At 54.9% G+C, this 19735-nt stretch overlaps 1 protein-coding gene across 1 annotated transcript in view; it reads left to right on the plus strand.

Annotated features, from left to right (window-relative positions):
* Nucleotides 1–14347, plus strand: part of ADAMTS10 (ADAM metallopeptidase with thrombospondin type 1 motif 10) — a 96702-nt gene extending 82355 nt beyond the window's left edge. The window contains exons 17-25 of the mRNA XM_006035509.3: nt 1267–1390; nt 1794–1874; nt 3947–4110; nt 4558–4684; nt 5712–5841; nt 8839–9043; nt 10272–10448; nt 11594–11750; nt 12422–14347. Coding sequence (XP_006035571.1) covers nt 1267–1390; nt 1794–1874; nt 3947–4110; nt 4558–4684; nt 5712–5841; nt 8839–9043; nt 10272–10448; nt 11594–11750; nt 12422–12531 — 1275 coding nt within the window. The 3' untranslated portion in view covers nt 12532–14347. The remainder of the gene's footprint in view (nt 1–1266; nt 1391–1793; nt 1875–3946; nt 4111–4557; nt 4685–5711; nt 5842–8838; nt 9044–10271; nt 10449–11593; nt 11751–12421) is intronic.
* The last annotated feature ends 5388 nt before the right edge of the window (nt 14348–19735 follow it).

The raw sequence follows: 19735 nt of genomic DNA on the forward strand, positions 1-19735 counted from the left end.
TGAACAACCATCCCACCTGAGGGCACAGGCTGGATTCTAGTGTGTCTTCTGGGCTCTAAGCCCAGCTCTGCCCTATACAGGTGTGAAGCAACTCACTTCACCCGGCTGCATCTCCGTGCTCCCCTCTACACGGGCAGTAGCACTAACTAACACGTCTATATGTGCCATTAATGTGAAGCGATAAACTCTGGAATTTATTGCCATTTGAACATGCACCTGGGACCGCAGTTGAAGCAGGCGCAGTGGGCCCCGGGGGTCCGCCTGCCAGCCCGGGGCTGCTCCCCCCAGCTCAGTGTGCTGCGGAGGGGCTGGCTGGGGCAGGAAGGTGCTTCAGTAAGGGACTAGCTGGCAGGCAGTCCCTGCACTGAAACATCCCCGTGCCCCAGCCAACTGGGGCAGCGTCTACATGTGCACTGCTGCAGAGTTTTTGGCTGACTAGTCTACTGTGCAGTAAACTTCTCAGGTAGATATGCCCTTTGAGTGTAAGAGTGATGTATCCAACTCTTGAATACTTTCCAGGAGGAGGGTGAGCCTGACCCCGCTAATCCCCTCTTTTGATAGGTCTTGATATCCCAGTGCTCAGCTTCTTTTCTTTTGCTAATTGTGTCGGCTACGCCTGAGAATTCCTCCCGTCCCTTCCCCTACGCTGTGCTTGACTTGCTCCGCCTAGCTCCCTATAACCAGAGACATGAGGAAGAAGGTCTTGCATTCAAAATCTTGTCTAATTTTGTCCCCACTTGGTCCGATAAAAGCTATCACCCTAAGAAATCTTGGCTTCTCTCCACTGCGAGGGCTCTTAAATGTGCCGCGCTCCATGAGTGCTCATCCAGAGCATACCAAGGCCTTCCCTACAGCCAGGGGACAAGTGGACAGCCATGAAAGCATTGCCTCAAGTGGAGCTGCTGGGTTGGGATAAGGGAATCCACTGTCACATCCCACCAGCAGTTTGTCCAAGGCCTGTTCGTTCAGGGTTGAGTGGCTTTCAACCTTGGTCCCTGCACTGCTTCCCTCTCTTGCCCCTTTTCTCCTATTGCCCCTTAGCTGTGTCCTGGAACAGGGGTGGCAGAAGGAAGGGGGAGCCATGCTGAATGAACCCCCGCTGGTGTGTGATGTAGATGAGAAGGAGGAATAAAATCAAGGCAGATTGGGATCCCTGAGAGCCCCACACACTTCCTCTCCAGGGACACCTGGGACCCAGTCTGGAGGTTTATCCCACAGGGGATGGGGGGACATGAGTACCTAATGCCTGCTGCTCTTTCCTTCTAGCACGTGGGCTGTGACCGCATCCTGGGCTCTGACTTGAAGGAGGACAAGTGCCGCGTGTGTGGTGGCGACGGGAGTACCTGCGAGACCATCGAAGGCATTTTCAACCAGTCCCTGCCTGAAGGGGGTAAGGAGCAGCCAGGGAGGCAGCCTTGTGGTTCCTTTATATCTGCTGGTTTTATCCTGGGAGAATCTAGTGGCTTGGTCCTTAGCTTGGTGGGAGGTAAAGGGCTCGCTGTGCTTGCCGGGGTCATACTTCTGCCAAAGCCACCTGGAAAGGCAAATGCTCCAGAGGTACATCCTCGAGTAGGATTCAAGCGCACCTCGGGGCTCTGCTGAGATCCTCGATTGAGCCCCACTTGCTCACATAAGGTCTCCCGGCACTTGGCTTCCCACCGGTAGAGTTGGGCACCTCACAGCTGTGGTGGTGCCCACAGACCCCTGCTCTACCACCTCAGGCTTTCCTCCGCAGCCTGATCCCAGCAGGGCAAGGTCTCCCTGCTGACCCTGGGCACTGGGGTGTCTTCCAGGTTATGAGGAGGTCATCTGGATTCCCAAGGGCTCAGTGCACATTGATATCCGGGAGCTGAACCTCTCCAGCAACTACCTAGGTGAGAAAGCGGCGGGCTTGGGAATCGGGGGGGTGTAAAGCTGGGAGGGTCACACTGCAACAGCAGGGAAATCCAAATCAGAAGTTGTTTCCGTGCCCGTACCCCTTCCTCTCTGTGGCCAGCGTGGCATGGGTGAGAGCCAGCATGGCAGATCTCTCCCCGGAGGGGTGTTGAGGGGAAGGTAAGCTATTCTTTACACTAGACAGCCTGGTGCACTGAGTGGAGCAGTTCCCCCTTTATGGGGGATGGCACCTGCTGAAAAGGCCTGCCGCTTGCTGACAGCCGAGTCAGGACCGGGATGTATCCGTGTGCGGTGTGGACAGCCCGTCCCACTGTAGCTCTGCCCTGCACGTACTGTTCAGCAATCAACACGGTAACCCTAAGCATGCCCCACACCCCCCTCGGCACCGCCCTCTAAGCCAACATGTCAGGCTGGGGTTTAAAAATAGACTGCCTCCCGTTTTCCTTGGCCTCGATTTTCCAGCCAGGCTCGAGCATCTTGTTTTTCCAAAGGGCTTTTCAGTTAATCAGCGACAACTGCAGGGGGGCAGGGCGGGAGCGCAGCTTTCCACACCTCGCCCAGCAGCTCACCTGCGATGCTCCCAGGGAAGCGACACCGACACCGGAGCCTGCCCTGAGGTCACCGCGGGAAGGGAGCTCCCTCTTTCCTTGCAGCTGTCCTGGGAGAGCCGCATTCACTCACGCAGCCCATGCTACTGCTATACAAGGCAGGCCGGCTCCCAAGGGGCAGTGTCAGCTACCGGAGCCTGCTGCGATGCTCCCTTAGCCTTCCTTGTTCATCAGGAATTAACTTGTTCACCTGGGCCGATGCCAGCTATGGGGGAGGCTGGGATTGTGTCCCCCCCTGCATTCCCTCCACTGTTCATAGTGAAAGGTAAGGTATGCCCCATGCCTGGTGCTAGCACTGGAGTCCCTTGCATTGTCCAGCACATACTACTCTGTGCCATGCCCTCGACATGCCCAGTCTCAAGGGAAGAAAGTCTTCCCCATCCTTCTCACAACCACAAGAACATCCTCCCTGCCCCAGAGCGCTGCGGAGAAGGACACATTCAAAGCGTTGACAGCAGCGGCAGGCAGGTAGTAGAAACCTCATGAAGGACCTAGGTGTAATGGGCTTGTGTGTGTGTATGTAGGAGAAGGAGACAGAGAGAGAGTAGGTCCCCTCTAGTGACTGCCATCAGCAACAGCAACCAGCTGCACACTCCCAGCTATTGAGGTCCTTCTTCAGCCCAAGTGGTAGACTGTAGAGGCCCATGTTTCCAGCATCATAGATTTCAAATCTGATATGAGCTGAAGCCCTGTGTTGTCTGTATGCAGGGCTTTATGGCCACAGTTCATTCTGCTACCAGGATTTGAGAAGACCTTTGGCAAGTGCCTGCCTATGCGCTATCCCAAGATAGTCATCTCCCCAGAATTGGCCGCCAGGTCCTGGACCTCGGCAGTATGAGTGGCCCAGTGGCAAGTTTGCTAGCCTGGGAGTTGAATCTGGAACGGGCTTCCAAGGGAGGTGGTGCTCTCCCCTACCTTGGAGGTCTTTAAGAAGAGGTTGGACATGCACCTGGCTGGGGTCATCTAACCCCAGTGCTCTTTCCTGCCCAGGCAGGGGGTCAGACTTGATGATCTACGAATCTGCCAAACATCTATTAATCTATGAGATAGATTAGTGCTCAAACCCATCTCAGTCACTGACTTCAGATGTGGCCTTGAGCAAGTCGCATCAGTTCTCTACAGCTCAGTTTCTTTCCTGCAAAAATGGAGATAACAGATTTCTCCTCCTTTGTCACAATGCCGAGTCCTAAGGATGAAGCACACGGTGTCACGGCTAAACACTGTGTTACACAGTTGGAGGTGAAAGCAGTCGTAGCAGCTGGATACTACAGCAGTGCGAGTATTAGACATGTCGTCGAAACTGTGTGCCCCAGGGCTGCTGCGAGAGAGCCCGTGGCCTCTCAGCAAAGACGCCCTTTATGCGGGGGGCAGCTCACGGAGAAAACTGCCTCCACGCTCAACACTCTTACGCTCAACACTCTTGCCCCTCCTTGTCCTTCCAGCACTGAAAGGGGAGAACGGCGAGTACTACATCAATGGCAAGCTCTCCATCGACCCACCGAGGCGCTTTGACGTAGCTGGGACGACGTTCCACTACAGGAGATCTCAGGATGAACCCGAATCGCTGGAGGCCTTAGGACCTACCAATGCCACTCTCATTGTCATGGTAGTATAGCTTTCCTTCCCCACATTCCCACCAGGCTTAGTCTTGACTGAACAGCCACTTCCAGTTTTCCTCTCTCCCCACACTTGCCCTAGACATAGCACCAGTCAGTCTGCAACACACTCCCTGTTCAGGATTGCCCTCGTCATAAGGCCAAACTCTCAGCTTTGCCTTCCCCTGCATGGGGGCACTCTTAGATGTACAAGGCCCAGCCTCGGCTGTAGCCGCACGGGCTCCCGTTCCCTCCCGATCGCTTCTCAACCCATTGCTCCAGCTTCATGCCTCTCATGCTACCCTGCTGCACCGGCACGAGGCTTAATGGATATCAAGTCAAAAATAGTTGCAGGGCTAGAGGAGGGACAGGCAAGGACCCCACCGCACACACCTGTGTTCACGACCAGCTCTGAGAGCACGTTGGCACCGATGCACTGACAACACCTCTTTCCACAGGTTCTCGTACGGACAGAGCAGCCAGGGATTCGGTACAAGTTCAATGCACCCATCACCCGGGACACCTTAAACCAGTACTCTTGGCACTACACCCCATGGACCAAATGCTCAGCTGTATGCGCAGGGGGTGAGAGGTTTGACTGTGCTTCAGCAGGGGAGAGGCGTATGTATCTGCAACCCCTGTGACTCCCGAGCGCCAGGCCTCGGCCACGCAAGACAGCCCACGGCGGGATTTGGTTTGGCAGCCTTTTTAGTCAAATGGGGCTCTCCAGCATTTTCATGCAATGACCTCACACTCAGGCACTTGCAACTCGGTGTCAGTCAACATGGTTTTGTGGGCCACGTGTCCGGTCAAACCAGCTGAGTTTCATTCTTTAGCTAGACTACAAGAGTAGTTGGTAAAGGGAACTGTGTTGACATGTTGACCTAATCCACTTGAAATTCGATGGCTTGTGTTATGCAGGTCAGACTTAGATGATCATAATGGTCCCTTCTGGTCTTCAGATCTACACATCTGTGAACTGATGCACCTCAGATGCTTCCCAGAATCCCTTGGACTAGTTCCTGTGGGAATTGAAGCAGTGGTTTATATGATGTGTCTGGTGTCTCTGGAGAACGTGGCTGCAAGTGACTGAGCAAATGTTGAGAAGAAGGGAGAGGCAGTTTCAAACACAAGGTCTAATAATGTTTCATATTTGAAGTTAGGGACCTCCTTCCTGGCCTGCGCGCTAGGCCTCAGCAAGGGGAGTGAAGGAAAACAATGTTCACGTCGTTTCTTCCCACTGTTTTCCCCCCCCGTAATTTTGCTCAAAAACTGGTCAAACCAGCTGAGAGTAGCTTTGTTGCAGGGAGCTGTTATCGCAGGTATCGCTGAACCAAATATCCTCAGATTTGCTGTAAAAACTCTTACTTGTGGCCTGAGCTGGCCTATCGAGTCTCAGTGCAATCTGTCTGATTGGGTAGATTTTAGTGACCAGGAAGGGCTTGGCTGTAAATGGAAATGTAGGTCTGACCCTAAGTAGCTCTATGATGTAGCCTCAGGAAGAACCAAGCAGCGGTGTACTGTACCTGGAGGGGCATGTTGAGCAGTTCAGCAACCTGCACTCACATTCAGGCTACATCACTCTTTCTCCCATTTCTCGTCTCCTTGGCAGGCAGTCAGGCCCAGTCCATCGTATGCAGGAAACTGTCTGACAGCTCGACAGTCTTCAGCCATTTCTGTAACCCTGAAGCCAAACTACCTGAGAGGCAGAGGCCGTGCAACACTGAGCCATGTCCACCGGCGTGAGTACAACGGCCTCTGTGTGATGGGCTGTCTCTGCTGATGGAGCATGGGGCGATGGGGCTGGCGGGATGGCTGATGGGGGTCTTAGATGGAGAGCCAGGCTGGATCAAAGACTTATACCCCTTTGGGGTCTTCGTGCCAACCCAGACTGTAGCTACGGCAAAACGCACGCCGTGTCGCATATTGTCGATGACTGCCCGCTGAGTAAGTTCAGAGGTGGGCTATAGGAACTGCACGTGGCCACTGAGGACACTTCGGTGATTATGCACGTACTGACTGACTCTCTGATGCTTTGTGCCATAATACCCAGCAATGCACTAATACAGATTTCATAGGTTTTAGGGTCAGAAGGGACCTCTGTAGGTCATCGAGTCCAACCTCCTGCCCTGGGCAGGAAAGAGCGCTGGGGTCAGATGACCTCAGCCAGGTGCTTATTTAGTCTCCTCTTAAAGACCTCCAAGGTAGGGGAGAGCACCACCTCCCTTGGAAGCCTATTCCAGATTTTGGCAACCCTCACCGTAAAGACATTTTAATATGTGTATAGCACAGTTGGGTTCCCTGGAAAAAGGGGGCTAAAATAATTGTTAGCACTAGTAAAACAGCATCAACTTGACATGAAAGTAAAATGGAGCCAGAGGCAAGATCTAGCAGCAGAAGCAGTGGGAATAGAAAGTTAGCAGATAAATGATGACGTCGATAGCTTTGCTCTATGGCGCTCAGTCCTGCCTGACTCAGCAGCCACGTGTGTTATTAGTGTTAACCAAAGAGCCGCGACAGTACACGCACGCCTAGGCAAACCAGAGGGAACAACCTTCGGTTCACAAGTCAAAACTACAGGACCTGAATGCCTGCCAACAAAGAGCCAAGTGTTACTATCACACTTCGGTCGAGCTCACACATTGCATCGCACGAACCCTGAATGCCGTCTTTGAAAACATCTTCTGCGAAGAGCTAGGGGTAATAAGTTGAATTGCTGCTTGTGGCTTGGGAACCGTGGTCTGGCTTAGGGAGATGAGAATAGAGTAGCTATGCAGAAGTAATGTGAAATGCTAGCGTAGGCCCATAGAGAAGGTGTGAGCTGCAAACATCCTGTATGAGAATTCAGTTAGCCAACGACAACCACAAGCGTGCTCTTGGCTGGGTTGAGACAGAGGAGGTAACAGTCTTGTCTAAAAGCTTTGCATAAAAAAGGGAAACGGCTTTCGACAGGTCCCGGCAGAGCCAATATGAGACCGTGCGCCCTCGTCTTAACCCTGCTGGAAGTACATTTGGCCACTTCTTGCAGAAGCTTGTGCTGGGAGGTGTAGGCTGTTGAAGTGCACGGTGCCGAGTGCAGCTTGCTTTTGGACTCAACCAGAGCTTGGCAGAAGAACGGGAACCACCGGTTGCATCTCTGACGTCCGGATACTTGTTCCTGGTATCCCAGGTGAACTGAGGCACACGAGGTATAGGAAGAAGAGCTGAATCCTCGGCAGAGTTGAAAGCAGCCCAGAAGCAAGCTCAGGAAAATGGTTGGCTGTGAACACATATAAACAGTGCTTAGATTGAGGCTCTGGAGTTCACAGGAGCCCTCAGAGAGACAGTCTGGCTAGCAAACCAGCCAGGACCTCATACCTAACTGCTAATAAAAATGTTGCAAACCCAGTGGAGTTAGAGTGCCTGAGCATTCACCAGAGAAGGAGATGTGGCAGCGCAAGGGTGACGACGCCTGGGAATCGCACTGGGAAAACCTGCAATCGCCACTAAAATCCAGGGAGCAAGTGAATCAATCGAAATCCCACTTAGAATAAAGGCAGGCGGCACTATGTTGCAGGAGCTGGGAGCTTTTTTCTGTGATGGAGTAGGGAGGCTTACTAATTGGCTAACCACCCTACCTTGGGGGTCTTCAAGAGGAGGTTGGATAGATATCTGGCTGGGGTATTATGATCCCAGCACTCGTTCCAGCCCAGGGCAGGGGGTCACACTTAATGATCTGTTCAGGTCCCTTCCTACCCTAGAAAGTATGAAACATTGCAATAGCCCGTGAATCTCAATGGCCTAACCCTTGTGATGTAAGAAGGGCATTGGGGAAAGCTGAGGAGAGAGCCCCGCGGGATTGCACACGAAAAGAAACTCTTAAATATCACAGGCCTGTGGGTAGTCCTCCACCATAAATAGCTTCCAGCAAGCACCGATAATATCATGAGTTGAATTAGATTGTCTAGGGAATCTCCTTTCAAGCATCGAGCAAAATAGTTGGCTTATTCAAGCCAGACCCAGACTCTGATATGGCTAAGATGTGGGTTTGGGAGGTAAACAAGGAGAGGAAGACTGAGCCCCCGACCACCCCCAATGAGCTCGGGCCAAATCTGCAGGCAGCGAGTGCAGAGCTTCCCTTCCCCACGGCGAATGCTGGAGTGGAGGGTATTTGAATGATGGGAACCGTTGGGCACACAGGCATCTGTTGCAATCACGTGTAAAGGTGCAAGTGAACCCCGGGAAGGAGACGCAGTCTCTCTTTTGGGAATCCTTTTTTCTTGCACTCTTAGTGAAGCAGACCCAACCCCTCCATGTTCAACAGGGAGTTGGGAGGGGAAATAGCTTTTGCAGTCATGCCTCATACTTGGGGAATCTTGGCAAGTGATTGAGCTCCTAACAATGTAGCTGCTATCCATTTGGCAAATCAGTCGGGGATGGAATTCAACTGAAAGTAGATGAAAGAAGGAGCCAGTAATTGTGTCAGAAGCAAACACCGTGCAAATGGTAAAGGCAGTGTGGTTGGGGGGGTGATTCTCTCGCTATCAGCAACGCTCAGGCGACCGTGGGACCCCACTGAGTGAAGCTGGAAAGAGCAAATTCAGTAAGTCATAATAACTCAATGGGGGGTGACTCCAGTCTGAAACACCTTCAGCAGGTGACGGGGCCCAGTAACGTATGAGGCTAAGGGCTCCAAAGGTGCTCTCTGCCGCCAGCATGCAGCCTCACTCCTAACCGCTGGCATTTGCCTCTTTCCACAGCTGGGCGATCGGGAATTGGTCCGAATGCAGCCGGAGCTGCAATGAGGGCGTCCGCACGCGCGGCGTCATCTGCAAGCGCAAGATCTCCACCACCGAGGAGAAGACGCTGGATGATGCCTCCTGCGCCCAGCCACGGCCCAAGATGCTTGAGCCCTGCAACAATCAAACATGTCCCCCAGAATGGGTTGCTCTGGACTGGTCAGAGGTAAGGGCCCCTTCTCCAGCACACGGAGATGGTAGTTGGCATTCAGTTGGCAGAGGTGCCAGCAGGTGCCATTCACTGAGGCAGGTAAAGACTATCCAGAGCTACTGGAGCGGGTGCCATCGCGTACTGGAGAGGCGATGCTGCGTTGACCCAGGGGATAGAGTAGATGGGGGTCTATTGGGACTTGCTCATAGGGAACTCCCCGGGGTCTGCCCTGCCAAGACAGCAGAGCTGCATTAGATCCTCTGCTCTGACGTAAGGATAAGCCGAGGTTTCATTAGCTACTATGTCAAATACAGCAACGTGCCTGTGATTGCCGAGGGAGCGCCACGGGGCCACGCGCGGCCCCTAGTCTGTTATGAACACAAGAGAGTTTGGTGCTCCAGCCCAGGTGCAGAGGTGGTTGCAAAGGATGAGAGCCTGCTGGCTGAGTAGCTGGCACACGAAGGGAACAGTCAGGGCTCTTGAGCAGCTCGGGCAAATGGGTGCCCAGTCCAGGCAGGCTCCATTTGGGGCGTAGGTCTTTGGGAGAGGGCACTGTGCAAGACTAGAAAGACGCTGCAGCTGCTTGACCATGCCGGGACCAGATCCAGATCCTCCACTGCCGAAAATAAGAGCATCTACACAACAGCTGAAGGTGCCCCCGCTCCATATGGCTCCATTCTGCTGCAGGGCTCCAAGCACGTTAGAAAGGTCCCGCTCACAGCGGGGCACACGAAGCTAGAGAGAGAATGAATGACTCCTTAGTCACCCAGTGGACTCCGTGGCAGAAGGGGAAATAGATGTGCCATTGTTCCCCCGCCATCCTCCACCTTAATCACTAGAGCAGGGGGCCTCACACCTGCCTGGAAGCACCTTGTGGTGAAGGAGAGACTGACCTAACGGGGATTACTTAGCTTGGAGAAGAACCGATTGAAGTGTTAAGATGAGTTCTTGGGTTCAGCTGGCCCTCAGAAGTTATTGGAGAAACCAGAGATCATGGCACTGAGGACGGACGGAAAAGGGATAGGAAAGGGGATGTGGTATTTTCGGAGGAGCGGCAGTCAGCTGGACAAGGCAGCAGAATGACTCAGAAGTACATCAGCTCCGCATCCCACCCATTACATTTAATGAAATACTCACGAGGCTTGACCCACCCCTTGCAACACCCTGCAAGGGTGGCAAAGAGCCTGCTGTGGCTCTCGCCCAACTGCAGTGCTCCCTGACTGCACCGTGTCTCTCTTTGCAGTGCACCCCAAGCTGCGGGCCGGGTTTCCGCCACCGCATCGTGCTTTGCAAAAGCGGTGACCACAGCTCGACCCTGCCGACCTCGCAGTGCCCCGAGAACTCCAAGCCCCCTACCAGCATGAGGTGCAACCTCCGGCGCTGCCCGCCCCCGCGCTGGGTGACTGGCGAATGGGGAGAGGTACTGAATGACCTACTGCCACTTACTGTTTGGGGGGCCCAGAAGTTCCTAACCCATGCTTCAGAACCCCAAATCCCTTTGCAGTCACATACTTTTTTAGCCTTAGAGCCGAAGTTGGCCTTAGCTACAGCAAGCAGCTCCGCTGTGTCACAGATGCTGGGAGAAGCTGGGCTTTGTACTGCAGGCCTCACTGCCCAGGCTGGTGGGGTGAGGGAGAAGGGCTGCACTAGCTAGTGTCATGACTGGTTAGGGGCATGGAGGGGGCAGGCATGGACTCTCTAGCCCATGGTGGCATGATGGTGATCGAGCCTGGAGTCTGTCAGCTGCAGAAGCAGGGACGCCAGTGGTCACACTGGTCTTGGGCATCTGTTCTTCCTGGGTATTCGGGGTGTTCTGGCTCAGATCCCCAACTGGCCTGTCTGTAACCCACTGAGATCCTGCGCTCATCTGTCTGCAGCCAGAGGAGCCCGTGGGACAGAGGGGCAGCAGGGTAGCCCACCTGCCCAGGACTATAGAGCAGCCGGATGCAGAGCTGGGGGCTTTGCTTCCTGCAGTGGGGATCGGTATTGTAACTAAAGCGAGGCGACCGGGGCAGCAGCAGCCCCAGGTGCCAACTAAGGGACCTGGGGTGGGTGGGAAATAACAGCCACTGCTGCTGTCACCTGGCCACATACCACTAGCACCAGCACCCAGGAGCTGCCCTGTTGCACCTCTGATGGGGATGTCCCACAGTGCCCTGCTCTCTCTGCAGGTTGGCACCTGGCATCTCTCGCTCTCTCCAGCACCCTGTGCATGCCCCTACTGACCCCTTGCACCAGTAAAGCACGTCCTGGGCTGTAAGAAGCCTGGGTACAGTATAGGATTTAGGGCTGGAGGGACTTACTGGAGCCAGTGGAATGATTCCCACTGAGCTCCCTTGGGTTAGATCAGGCTGGACTGCAGGATAATTGCTTGCATGTGAGGTCCCTGTGGCCAGCTGGCATTCGGAAGTCACCAAAGGGCACTTAAATCCTTTGGTCTGGTTACAACCTGGGGAAGAAGGAGGAAATCAGGGGGTCAGGAGGTGACCAGCCCAAGTCCCTGTTACTACATGCTGTTTGACAAGGCAAGAAGGGCAGCTGCAGCTCTGGATCGTGTCCCTGCAGTGCTCCGCGCAGTGCGGCTTCGGCCAGCAGAGGCGCTCCGTCCAGTGCTTGGCCCACACAGGGCAGCCGTCCAGCGACTGCGTGGAGTCCCTGCAGCCGCCGGCCATGCAGCAGTGTGAGACCAAGTGTGAATCGGGACCTACGGACAACCCCGAAGGTACCGGCCGACGGGAGCACAGGAGCCGCGGCTGAACCCCGAAACCCTGCGCATTGCTAGCTTTGCTGCAGGTTAAAAATCTGCCCCCAGGGCTCCTGTGGGTTGGTACCGGGGAGCTGTGCCGCAGGGAGTGAGGCACGGGGCACAATAAGATCTGACGTCTGCTTTGAATCAGTGCTGAACCAGCCGCCCGCCTGCGGGGAAGTGGATCAGTGTACTGATCTTGCAGTTTGTCTACACTGTAGAGTCTGCCATGACAGCAAGGCTCCCAGGGGAGGATATGGCATGTGCCTGGCAGTGGCATAGCTCTGCCACCTTCCCTAATGACATACCTAGGCTTTGTACTGGTGTCGTTACCTCGGCTGGGGGGGATCGTCCTTCCACATGCCTGGCCAGCGTAGCAAACTTTGTAGTACAGATCCAGCACCGACACTTGGGGACATTTGGGAAAAGACGCCTAGTCTCTTCCCTTGGTCAGCTCATCGCCCATCACTTGCCTGGTGCTCATTCCTTTAGCTCCTGGCCAGCCTGTGCAAGGAAGCTGGGCATTGGGAAGCTACACTTTCCAGGAGCTTGGGGGGTCGGGGCTCAGTTTGAAGCCCTTCTTGACATCAGGTGCAGAGGCAGCTGCCATGGGGGGGCAGATTTAATCCCTCCGTCTTTTTGTCCAGAGTGCAAGGACGTGAACAAGGTGGCCTACTGCCCCCTGGTGCTGAAGTTCAAGTTCTGCAGCCGGACCTACTTCCGACAGATGTGCTGTAAAACGTGCCAGGGGCATTAACGGAGCGAGGCCGCCCCTGTGGGAAAACTGGAAGGCGAGAGCTACGCCGAAGGGCAGCCGAGCCGTGCCGTTCCCCTCCGCCCCCTGGGAAGCTCCAGAGGATTCAAAGCAAACACTGGTCGCGCTCCTGGTGGGAGCCGGCGACCCCCAACCCCTCCTGCACGACCCCCCCAGAGCCCCGACGGCGGGTTAAACCACTGCTGATGCCCGTGCCACTCCGGAGACCACCAGCGCCACGCACGAGGGGAGCGGGGCAGTGCCTGCGGCCACGGCAGAGCCGGTCACCACGGTGGGAGGCGGGGAGCGGGGCAGAGCTCGGCAACAAGGACATTACTTGAAACAGACATTGTTATTTATTTCGTAGCGCAAATGGGTCCCGTGGGTGCCAGCCGGTGGCCACCAGACGGTATCATCAGCCCTGTTAGCCCCGCCCACCGTGGCAGGGGAACCCGAGGTGGCTCGTGATGTCATAGGGGGAGGAGATAAAGCAAGTCGCTGGCAGCGAATCAGCAGTCTCCACTCCCTGCCCCGAAGGGCACCTCTGTCCACCACTGGGAAGCTGAGCGTGCTCCGTGGCTGCTGCCACACCAGGACACCGGCCTGGGTTAGGTGTGGGGGTTCACAAATCGATGGAGAAAATGGGAAGGAGGAGGAGAGGGGCAGCCTGCCCGGGACAGTCAGCACCACGCGTGCCTTTAGGCTGCTTTCTGGTGGAAGAGGACTTGCCGCTGCAAAGGGGTGAGGTGGGGGAGGTTGCTTGGAAGATCGCCTGGATGACCGGAGAGCCGCTCAGTCCTGAGCACCGCCAAGGAAGTGACTTGAGATGAACTGGGGGGTGGAAGGGGGCTATGCATTGTTTACAGGCGGGGTTGATTTCGTTTCCAGGTTTTGCAAAACTTTTCACGGCTGCTGTGGTCTTTGTTGCAGAGGCGCCTGGCAGGCCCGACCAAGATCAGGCCCCGGCGCGCTGGGTGCTGTACATGTATGTTGTAGGAGACAGGAATGCTCCCGGTCTACGTATAGGCGATGAAGAAAGGCTGGAAGGGGGAGGGCAAATGACTTGTTCAAAAAATCACTTGGCAGCACAGCTGGGATTCGAGTCCCTAGACTGGGGACTGTCCACTGCCCAGCTGGCCTCTTTAATTCACCCACTATGCAGTCAGTCCCCTTTCACAAATCAGCAGCCTCCCCACTTCCTTCCAGGCTGAGAGAGCTCCCAGTCCGCTCCTCCAGCTCGGCCCAGGAGGACCCCAGCCACCCTGAGAAAAGAGTGACCTTGCAGCTCCCCCACGGCATGCTCCATCAGGGTTCACTTCCTTAGCATCTGTGATGTAGCAACCTGCCAGTTCCCTTGCCATCCAAAGTCTTCCAGGGCAAGCAGATCTGGGCAAGACCTGGATTTCCAATGCAAAAAGCAAGTGGGTTTTATTTTTTTTTATTTTTTTTTTTAAGTTTCAGGCCTTTTGCGTCATAAAGATGGAAAATTCAGCACAGCCCCATGTTCGGTTCCCTTGGCAGGGAAGATCCAGGAACGCTGAGAGGGCTTGTCTGGCCCTTTCTCCCCTGCCCCAGTCCTTATCTAGTCATGTACCTTCTACAGTATTATCTGTTCACCAGCCAATCACAGCCTCTCGAGTAGTGCGTGGTTCCTGATTGGCTGGCGAGTGGGCATCGATAGCTTTCTTCCCGGTGGAATGTTCCATTCCGATATTTTCGCTGGGGGGGGGGGTGGTGCGGGGCTTGTTTTCACCATTTTATATAAATATATATAATAAAAAGTGTTTAAAATACTAACTCTGAGAAGGAGGAGCAAAATAACGGCATGATTTATAATAAAGGAGTAGCTACCATCCTGGGTGCAGCGTCTGGTCTGAGTGGCATTCCTCAGCTCGCCTTCGCCCCAGGTGGATGTTCGCGTGGGGCTCAGGTCGTGTGCTCGGTGGCCCGTCGCTGTCCCTGTCCCAGGCTCCTCCATCACACACTGAAGCTTGCCCCGCACCCCAGACGGGATCCTCAAAATGCATTTGTCTGATGACTCATTACACACCTTTTCCACCCCAGTTCTCCCTTTTGGAGGCATCTGTGAGTTCCTCCCAGAGCTACGGCTCAAAAATTCACTGTGCAGGTGAGAAGGGAGCACTGCGAAGTCCACCCCAGACCTCTGGAGCAGCCTGGATCCTTGGAGGAGGGTGGTGGATTGCCCAGCACCGGGGACAGTTTGAAGGACACATTGCAATTGGCCCTGCTTTGCACCCTCTACTCTGTAGCATGACGTGCCCACTTTTCTCTTCCCTTCCTAGCTTGTCCCTCAAGCACGGCAGATTATTCCTGGAAGGACTGCCTCACAGTCAGCCCATTGAAGCTCGGCAAACCCCAGACACGCTCCACATTAAAGGTCTGCCCAAAACCACACAGTGTCACCAGCAAATGGGGAGGACTCCAAGGGCACATCCAGATGAGCAGCAATATGTGCTTTGCGGTGCCCCAAAGGCTTTTGAGGCGTCACAAAATCCACATAGCCCGTGTCAAAAAGTTCCCCGTGCTGCGTATTTGCAGTGCAGAGCCAAAATTAGATACCGGGAAATCCTGGTATCTGGGGGGGGGCAAAAAAATGCACCTAAAACAAGTGGGGTGGCACATGGGGCTACAGCGTGCACCACCAGAAATCAGAGCCCGGCCAGCCAGAGCCATGTTCCAGCTGCTGGCCAGGGTCTGCGCACCCGGATCACCACCACTGCGACCCTGGGAGGCCCCCAGGATCCCAGGTGAGGCTGCTGGGGCCAGGCCAGGTGCAGCCCCAGCCTCCTCTACCCCACCTGGGGCAATTTGCTGCATGCCAGAGCATGCGTACAGGGGTGTTCCTAGGGGACAAGTAGTGGCACAACTACGTGCCGCCATTTGTCCCCAGGGAAACACACACGTGTGCTTGTGGGGATGCACCCCAAGAGGCTGCAGAGGGAGAACAGCTGGCTTCTGCTTGCAACCAGACTGTAGCCAGGCTGAAGCAAGGCCCAAGCTGCCAGAGCAAGGAAATCATGAGCAAGACATCTGCCAGTTCAGTACAAGCTCATGGAGCTGCCAAAAGCATCCTCTTTTCCAGGATTGCAAGACTCGAGTCCCACCAAGTTTGAGGCTCTTTTAGCAGAAGACACAAATGCAGCGTGTATTTGCCCTCTGGTTTAGGAGCATGTTTTCCAGCTTTCATCTGCAACCGCGAGAGCGATCAGTGTAATTTTTTTTTTTACATGAAAATGGAGATTCCAACAAAACCGCGAGTCCAGGAGGTGGGGCCTTAAGAAAAGGACCCAGATCGGGGCCCACACCAGATACGGCAAGGTGAGACTCACAAGAGTTAGCTGCGTGGCCGTTGCCTCGCCCTGGACTGCAGGTGCTTCTGGATCTGGTCTTATTCGTCCAACAGCTGCCGCAGAAAGTATTGTCGTCGGTCTCTCAATGTCCCCAGGTCATCTCAAGTCTTGTCCACCGCCCAGAGCTTCTGCTGCTTTAGCGATGCCAGCAAAGCCCTCCAGTCTGGATACAGTGTAGGCTGGCAGGCGTTGTCCAGCTGGCACAGTTAGGAGGTAGGTGGTCCAGTGAAAGGTAGTACCAAGAAATCCCTGAATGCCATCAGCCAAGCCTTCACCAGGCTCTGGCTGGCTGGCATCAGCACCTGGGGCGCGATCCATCCCATCCCGGGTAAAACTTTGTCTTGCAAGCCAAGCCCCAGGCAGGCCGCAGTCATCCACTAGATGTCCTCCCAGCCCCGGCGGATCAGCACCCAACCCTGCACATGCCGCCCGTCTGCTATTTTTGAAGCTAGAGCTTCTGCTGTCTTATCAGTCCCTACCACAAACGGCATGAAGGCATCAGGCCTGCCAGCCCCATGGGTCAGGCCTCGCGTGACCGGATCCAGGCTCGCACCGCCCAGATTGGATCCCACAACCCCTGGATCTGCCTTGCAGCACCCAGATGGGACCTCGTGCATCCTGATCCAGGCCTCGTGCCGCACCGATCGGGCCCTGCACCTGGCTGTAGCACTCCCCACAAGTCCAGGAACTTGGCAGCAGGGGAGCAGCATTTAATGCTGCCACGACTGCCCCGCAGCCAGGTTTTCAGGCCCATGAGGAGCCCTGTGAGCATGATATGGCTCCATAAGCCAGATCTAGCTTACAAGCCAGGGTGCAGCACCCCTGAGCTACACCGTGCCATGCCAAGGACCCCCTGTGACATATGACAGATGCTGAAAATGAGGGTGCGGGGCTGCTGGAGAGCAGCTTGGGGCACACACCAGTGAGCACCCAAGTGTCTCACGGTGGGGTGCACCCAGGAGCAGAGCAACCCTCCCCTACATGACCCTGTAGTGAACCACAAGGCAAAGGCTTTGGGTTTGCTTTTATCACTTCTTGTTCCAGCCCTCACCTCCTCCTCCTTTATGGTTTCATGTGTCATACAGACTTAGCTCCATCACCCCTTGGGCTGCAACCAAAACCCCAGCCCCCAGCACTGCACCAAAGGTCTGTGTGCTCACCTTCTGCACGATGTGATTGTGCGTGTGTGTGTGTGTGGGATGGGTCCTGGTGTAAGTCAAGGTCTGTCTGTGCTGCAGATGTGTCGGCTACACCTCTGTATCCTCTCCATGCAGATGCCCTACCGGCATATCACATGGCTCCCACACCTGTATGGCTTGCTCTGGTCTGCAGCCACAATTCAGCCATACCAGTGCCCAGACGGTGTTGCCAGCTCTCAGAGTCCTCCTAGCAGTAATGGGATGCCGTGGAGCCCACAAGCCTCAGACGTCTCGGATACCCTCAGGAAACTCTGTCTGCTCGACCTCCTGCTCCGCTGTACGTATGCAAGGTAAGGACAGAATTCACCTTGGGCTGGTGGGCAGAGTTGACATGGGGCCGGGATAAATTAAAAGGCATGTTTCAAAATCAGGCCCTAATGAAGAGGCACTGACCTGCTCAGTTCCCACCTCCGGGCATCACACCAAAGGGATGCAGAAGAGCACCTGCCACCACTGCCATTTCAGAGCTGGGAACCTCAGCAAACCCCATGCGCGTGTAAATGGAGCACGCCTCCAGGCCCGTTGCTGGCCTCAATAAGATCTATCTGACATGGCCTGTGGTTTTTCAGGGCATCACAGTTACAGTCCTCTACCATGGTCATTTTTCTGTTCTTTTGGGGTTTTTTGTCCTGTTTCCATAAATTATCCCTAGTTAGTGCTGCACCCAGGCCACGATACTGGGCTATTCAGGGTGCACACAGGCCCACCGTGTGACTCGCACGCCACGGGTAGGTGCCCCGCTGCCTCCAGCTCACATCGGTGCCCTGCTCAAGTTGTGCAACTTTAACCTAGTTTTATTCATCTCCACCCATACAACTTGTGGTTGATCAGTACCTGCCTCCAGGCTGCCTGTCTCAGCATTTCACCTCGGGCTGTCAAGAGTCGTGAGTCAGGCTCCAGGAATGGTGAGCTTGGCTTTAAATAATTAGGGCATTTTTAAACAGTAAAGTATGTTGGAGGCTTTCTTATTTGCCTTCTGATTTCAGAGTCTTTCACTGGCCCTTGCTTCATGTTTTCAAGCCTTTCCCTCCAACCATGGGGGCTAAATAGTTAATCTTAGACAAGGAAAGTAAAGACACTTGAGTTTCTTCTGAAGTCTCCTCATTCCAGGACTGGTGGCATTAAGGACTACATTAAAGATTGCAATACAGATCCCTGGGGATACATCCGGTGCTCCCACTCCCCGGCTGGCACTCACAGGGGGGGCGTGCCTGCCCCCCCTGCCCATCACCTAAGTGGGGAGCGCAGCTAGTCAGGGGGTGTACCAGCACTCTCGTGGGTACACGTGCACCCCCGTGCACTCCCTACGCATCGCCACGGCCTGGGGAGCTGGTAATGTGGCCCGATAGGTAGGTGCCTGTCTCTGGATCAAGGCCATGTTTGCACCCATTGAGCCTGGAGCATTTTGATGTTGAGTTGCTCGGCAAAAGGCCAAACACCAGCAAGTCTGCAAAAATATCTGTAATCTACCTGCAAGGGGCCGGTGAACCCTGCTCACAGACACCAGCCCTCCTGCGCGGGCAGGGAGCAGTGGCAGTGTAGGAGCACCAGCACGTCCCCAGTGCTGACTCCTATCCCGCAGTCGGGGGAGCTCTCATCAGCTAGGGGGTGCTCGGAGTCCGGGGTTTGCTCCCTGGTGCCGACTGGGCGCACGTCAGCCCCTGGCTCTTTTTGCTGTGACCTCTGCCTCCAGGTAATCATCGCAGAAGAGCTTGCGTTGAGCGGCAGTGAGTTTTTCTGAAGAACCACTTCCCCAACACATCACTGATCGCAGGTACCAGCTACAAATGTGTCTGACATCTCCGGCTTCCTGCGACGGTAGTGGGGTGTAGGCAGTTGTCAGCCAGCACTTCCCCTGCCTGTGGTCAGTCCAACTCAGAGCAACTGCATCAGGAGTGGGTGTCTGGGGGCTGGGCTTTTCCACGAGGACTTGGCTACCCAGGCCAGGATCCACACTTAACCAACCCCAGACAAGCACTGTGTGCGCCTGCCTTGCTTCTCTCCACATCAAAGGGAGGTTCAGGCTATGCAGATGTCTTGCCCATAATGCTCCCAGCTCTCGGATGATCTCTCTGGATCAGCTCTGGTAGTTAAAAAACCTTTGAACTGTCGACCCCTTCCCAGGTTTGGCACCTTGGAGATCAATGAGGGTTTTTGCATGAGAAGGCATCTCATCCCTGGGGTCATTTGATTTGCCTGGGGTTGCTTGGTTGCAGGTCACAGAGTAAGCACTTCCTTGGCCCTCTTACCACCCCATCTCCCCGGTGCCCCTTTTGCCATCTCTTGCAGAAAGACTGGGGCTGTGAGAGTGATTAGGGGAAGTGGGGGAAGCAGAGAAGATAGAAATGGGTGGGAAAGAGGAGATTCACTCTACCCCCCACCCCCTTCTTGACTGCAGAGGTCTGTGGGATGGAGGCAGGGGTGCCTGTTTCTGGTGGAAGGAGGCAGCATGGATGAAGCAGGGGCAGAGAGGAGCTAAGGGGAGCTCTGCATATTGGGGACACGAGGCTCCAACAAGAATTTGGCCCATATAGCTCCTCCTAGGATCCCCAGCCCTGCACCACAACCCCCTTGTGCTGGCCCGGGTGGAGATCACTTGTCTGGATGTGTTGTCAGGAAGAAGGGGCAGGGCTTCTC

This window comes from Alligator sinensis, unplaced genomic scaffold (genome assembly GCF_000455745.1).
Source record: "Alligator sinensis unplaced genomic scaffold, ASM45574v1 scaffold1457_1, whole genome shotgun sequence".
Classification (NCBI taxonomy): domain Eukaryota; kingdom Metazoa; phylum Chordata; order Crocodylia; family Alligatoridae; genus Alligator; species Alligator sinensis.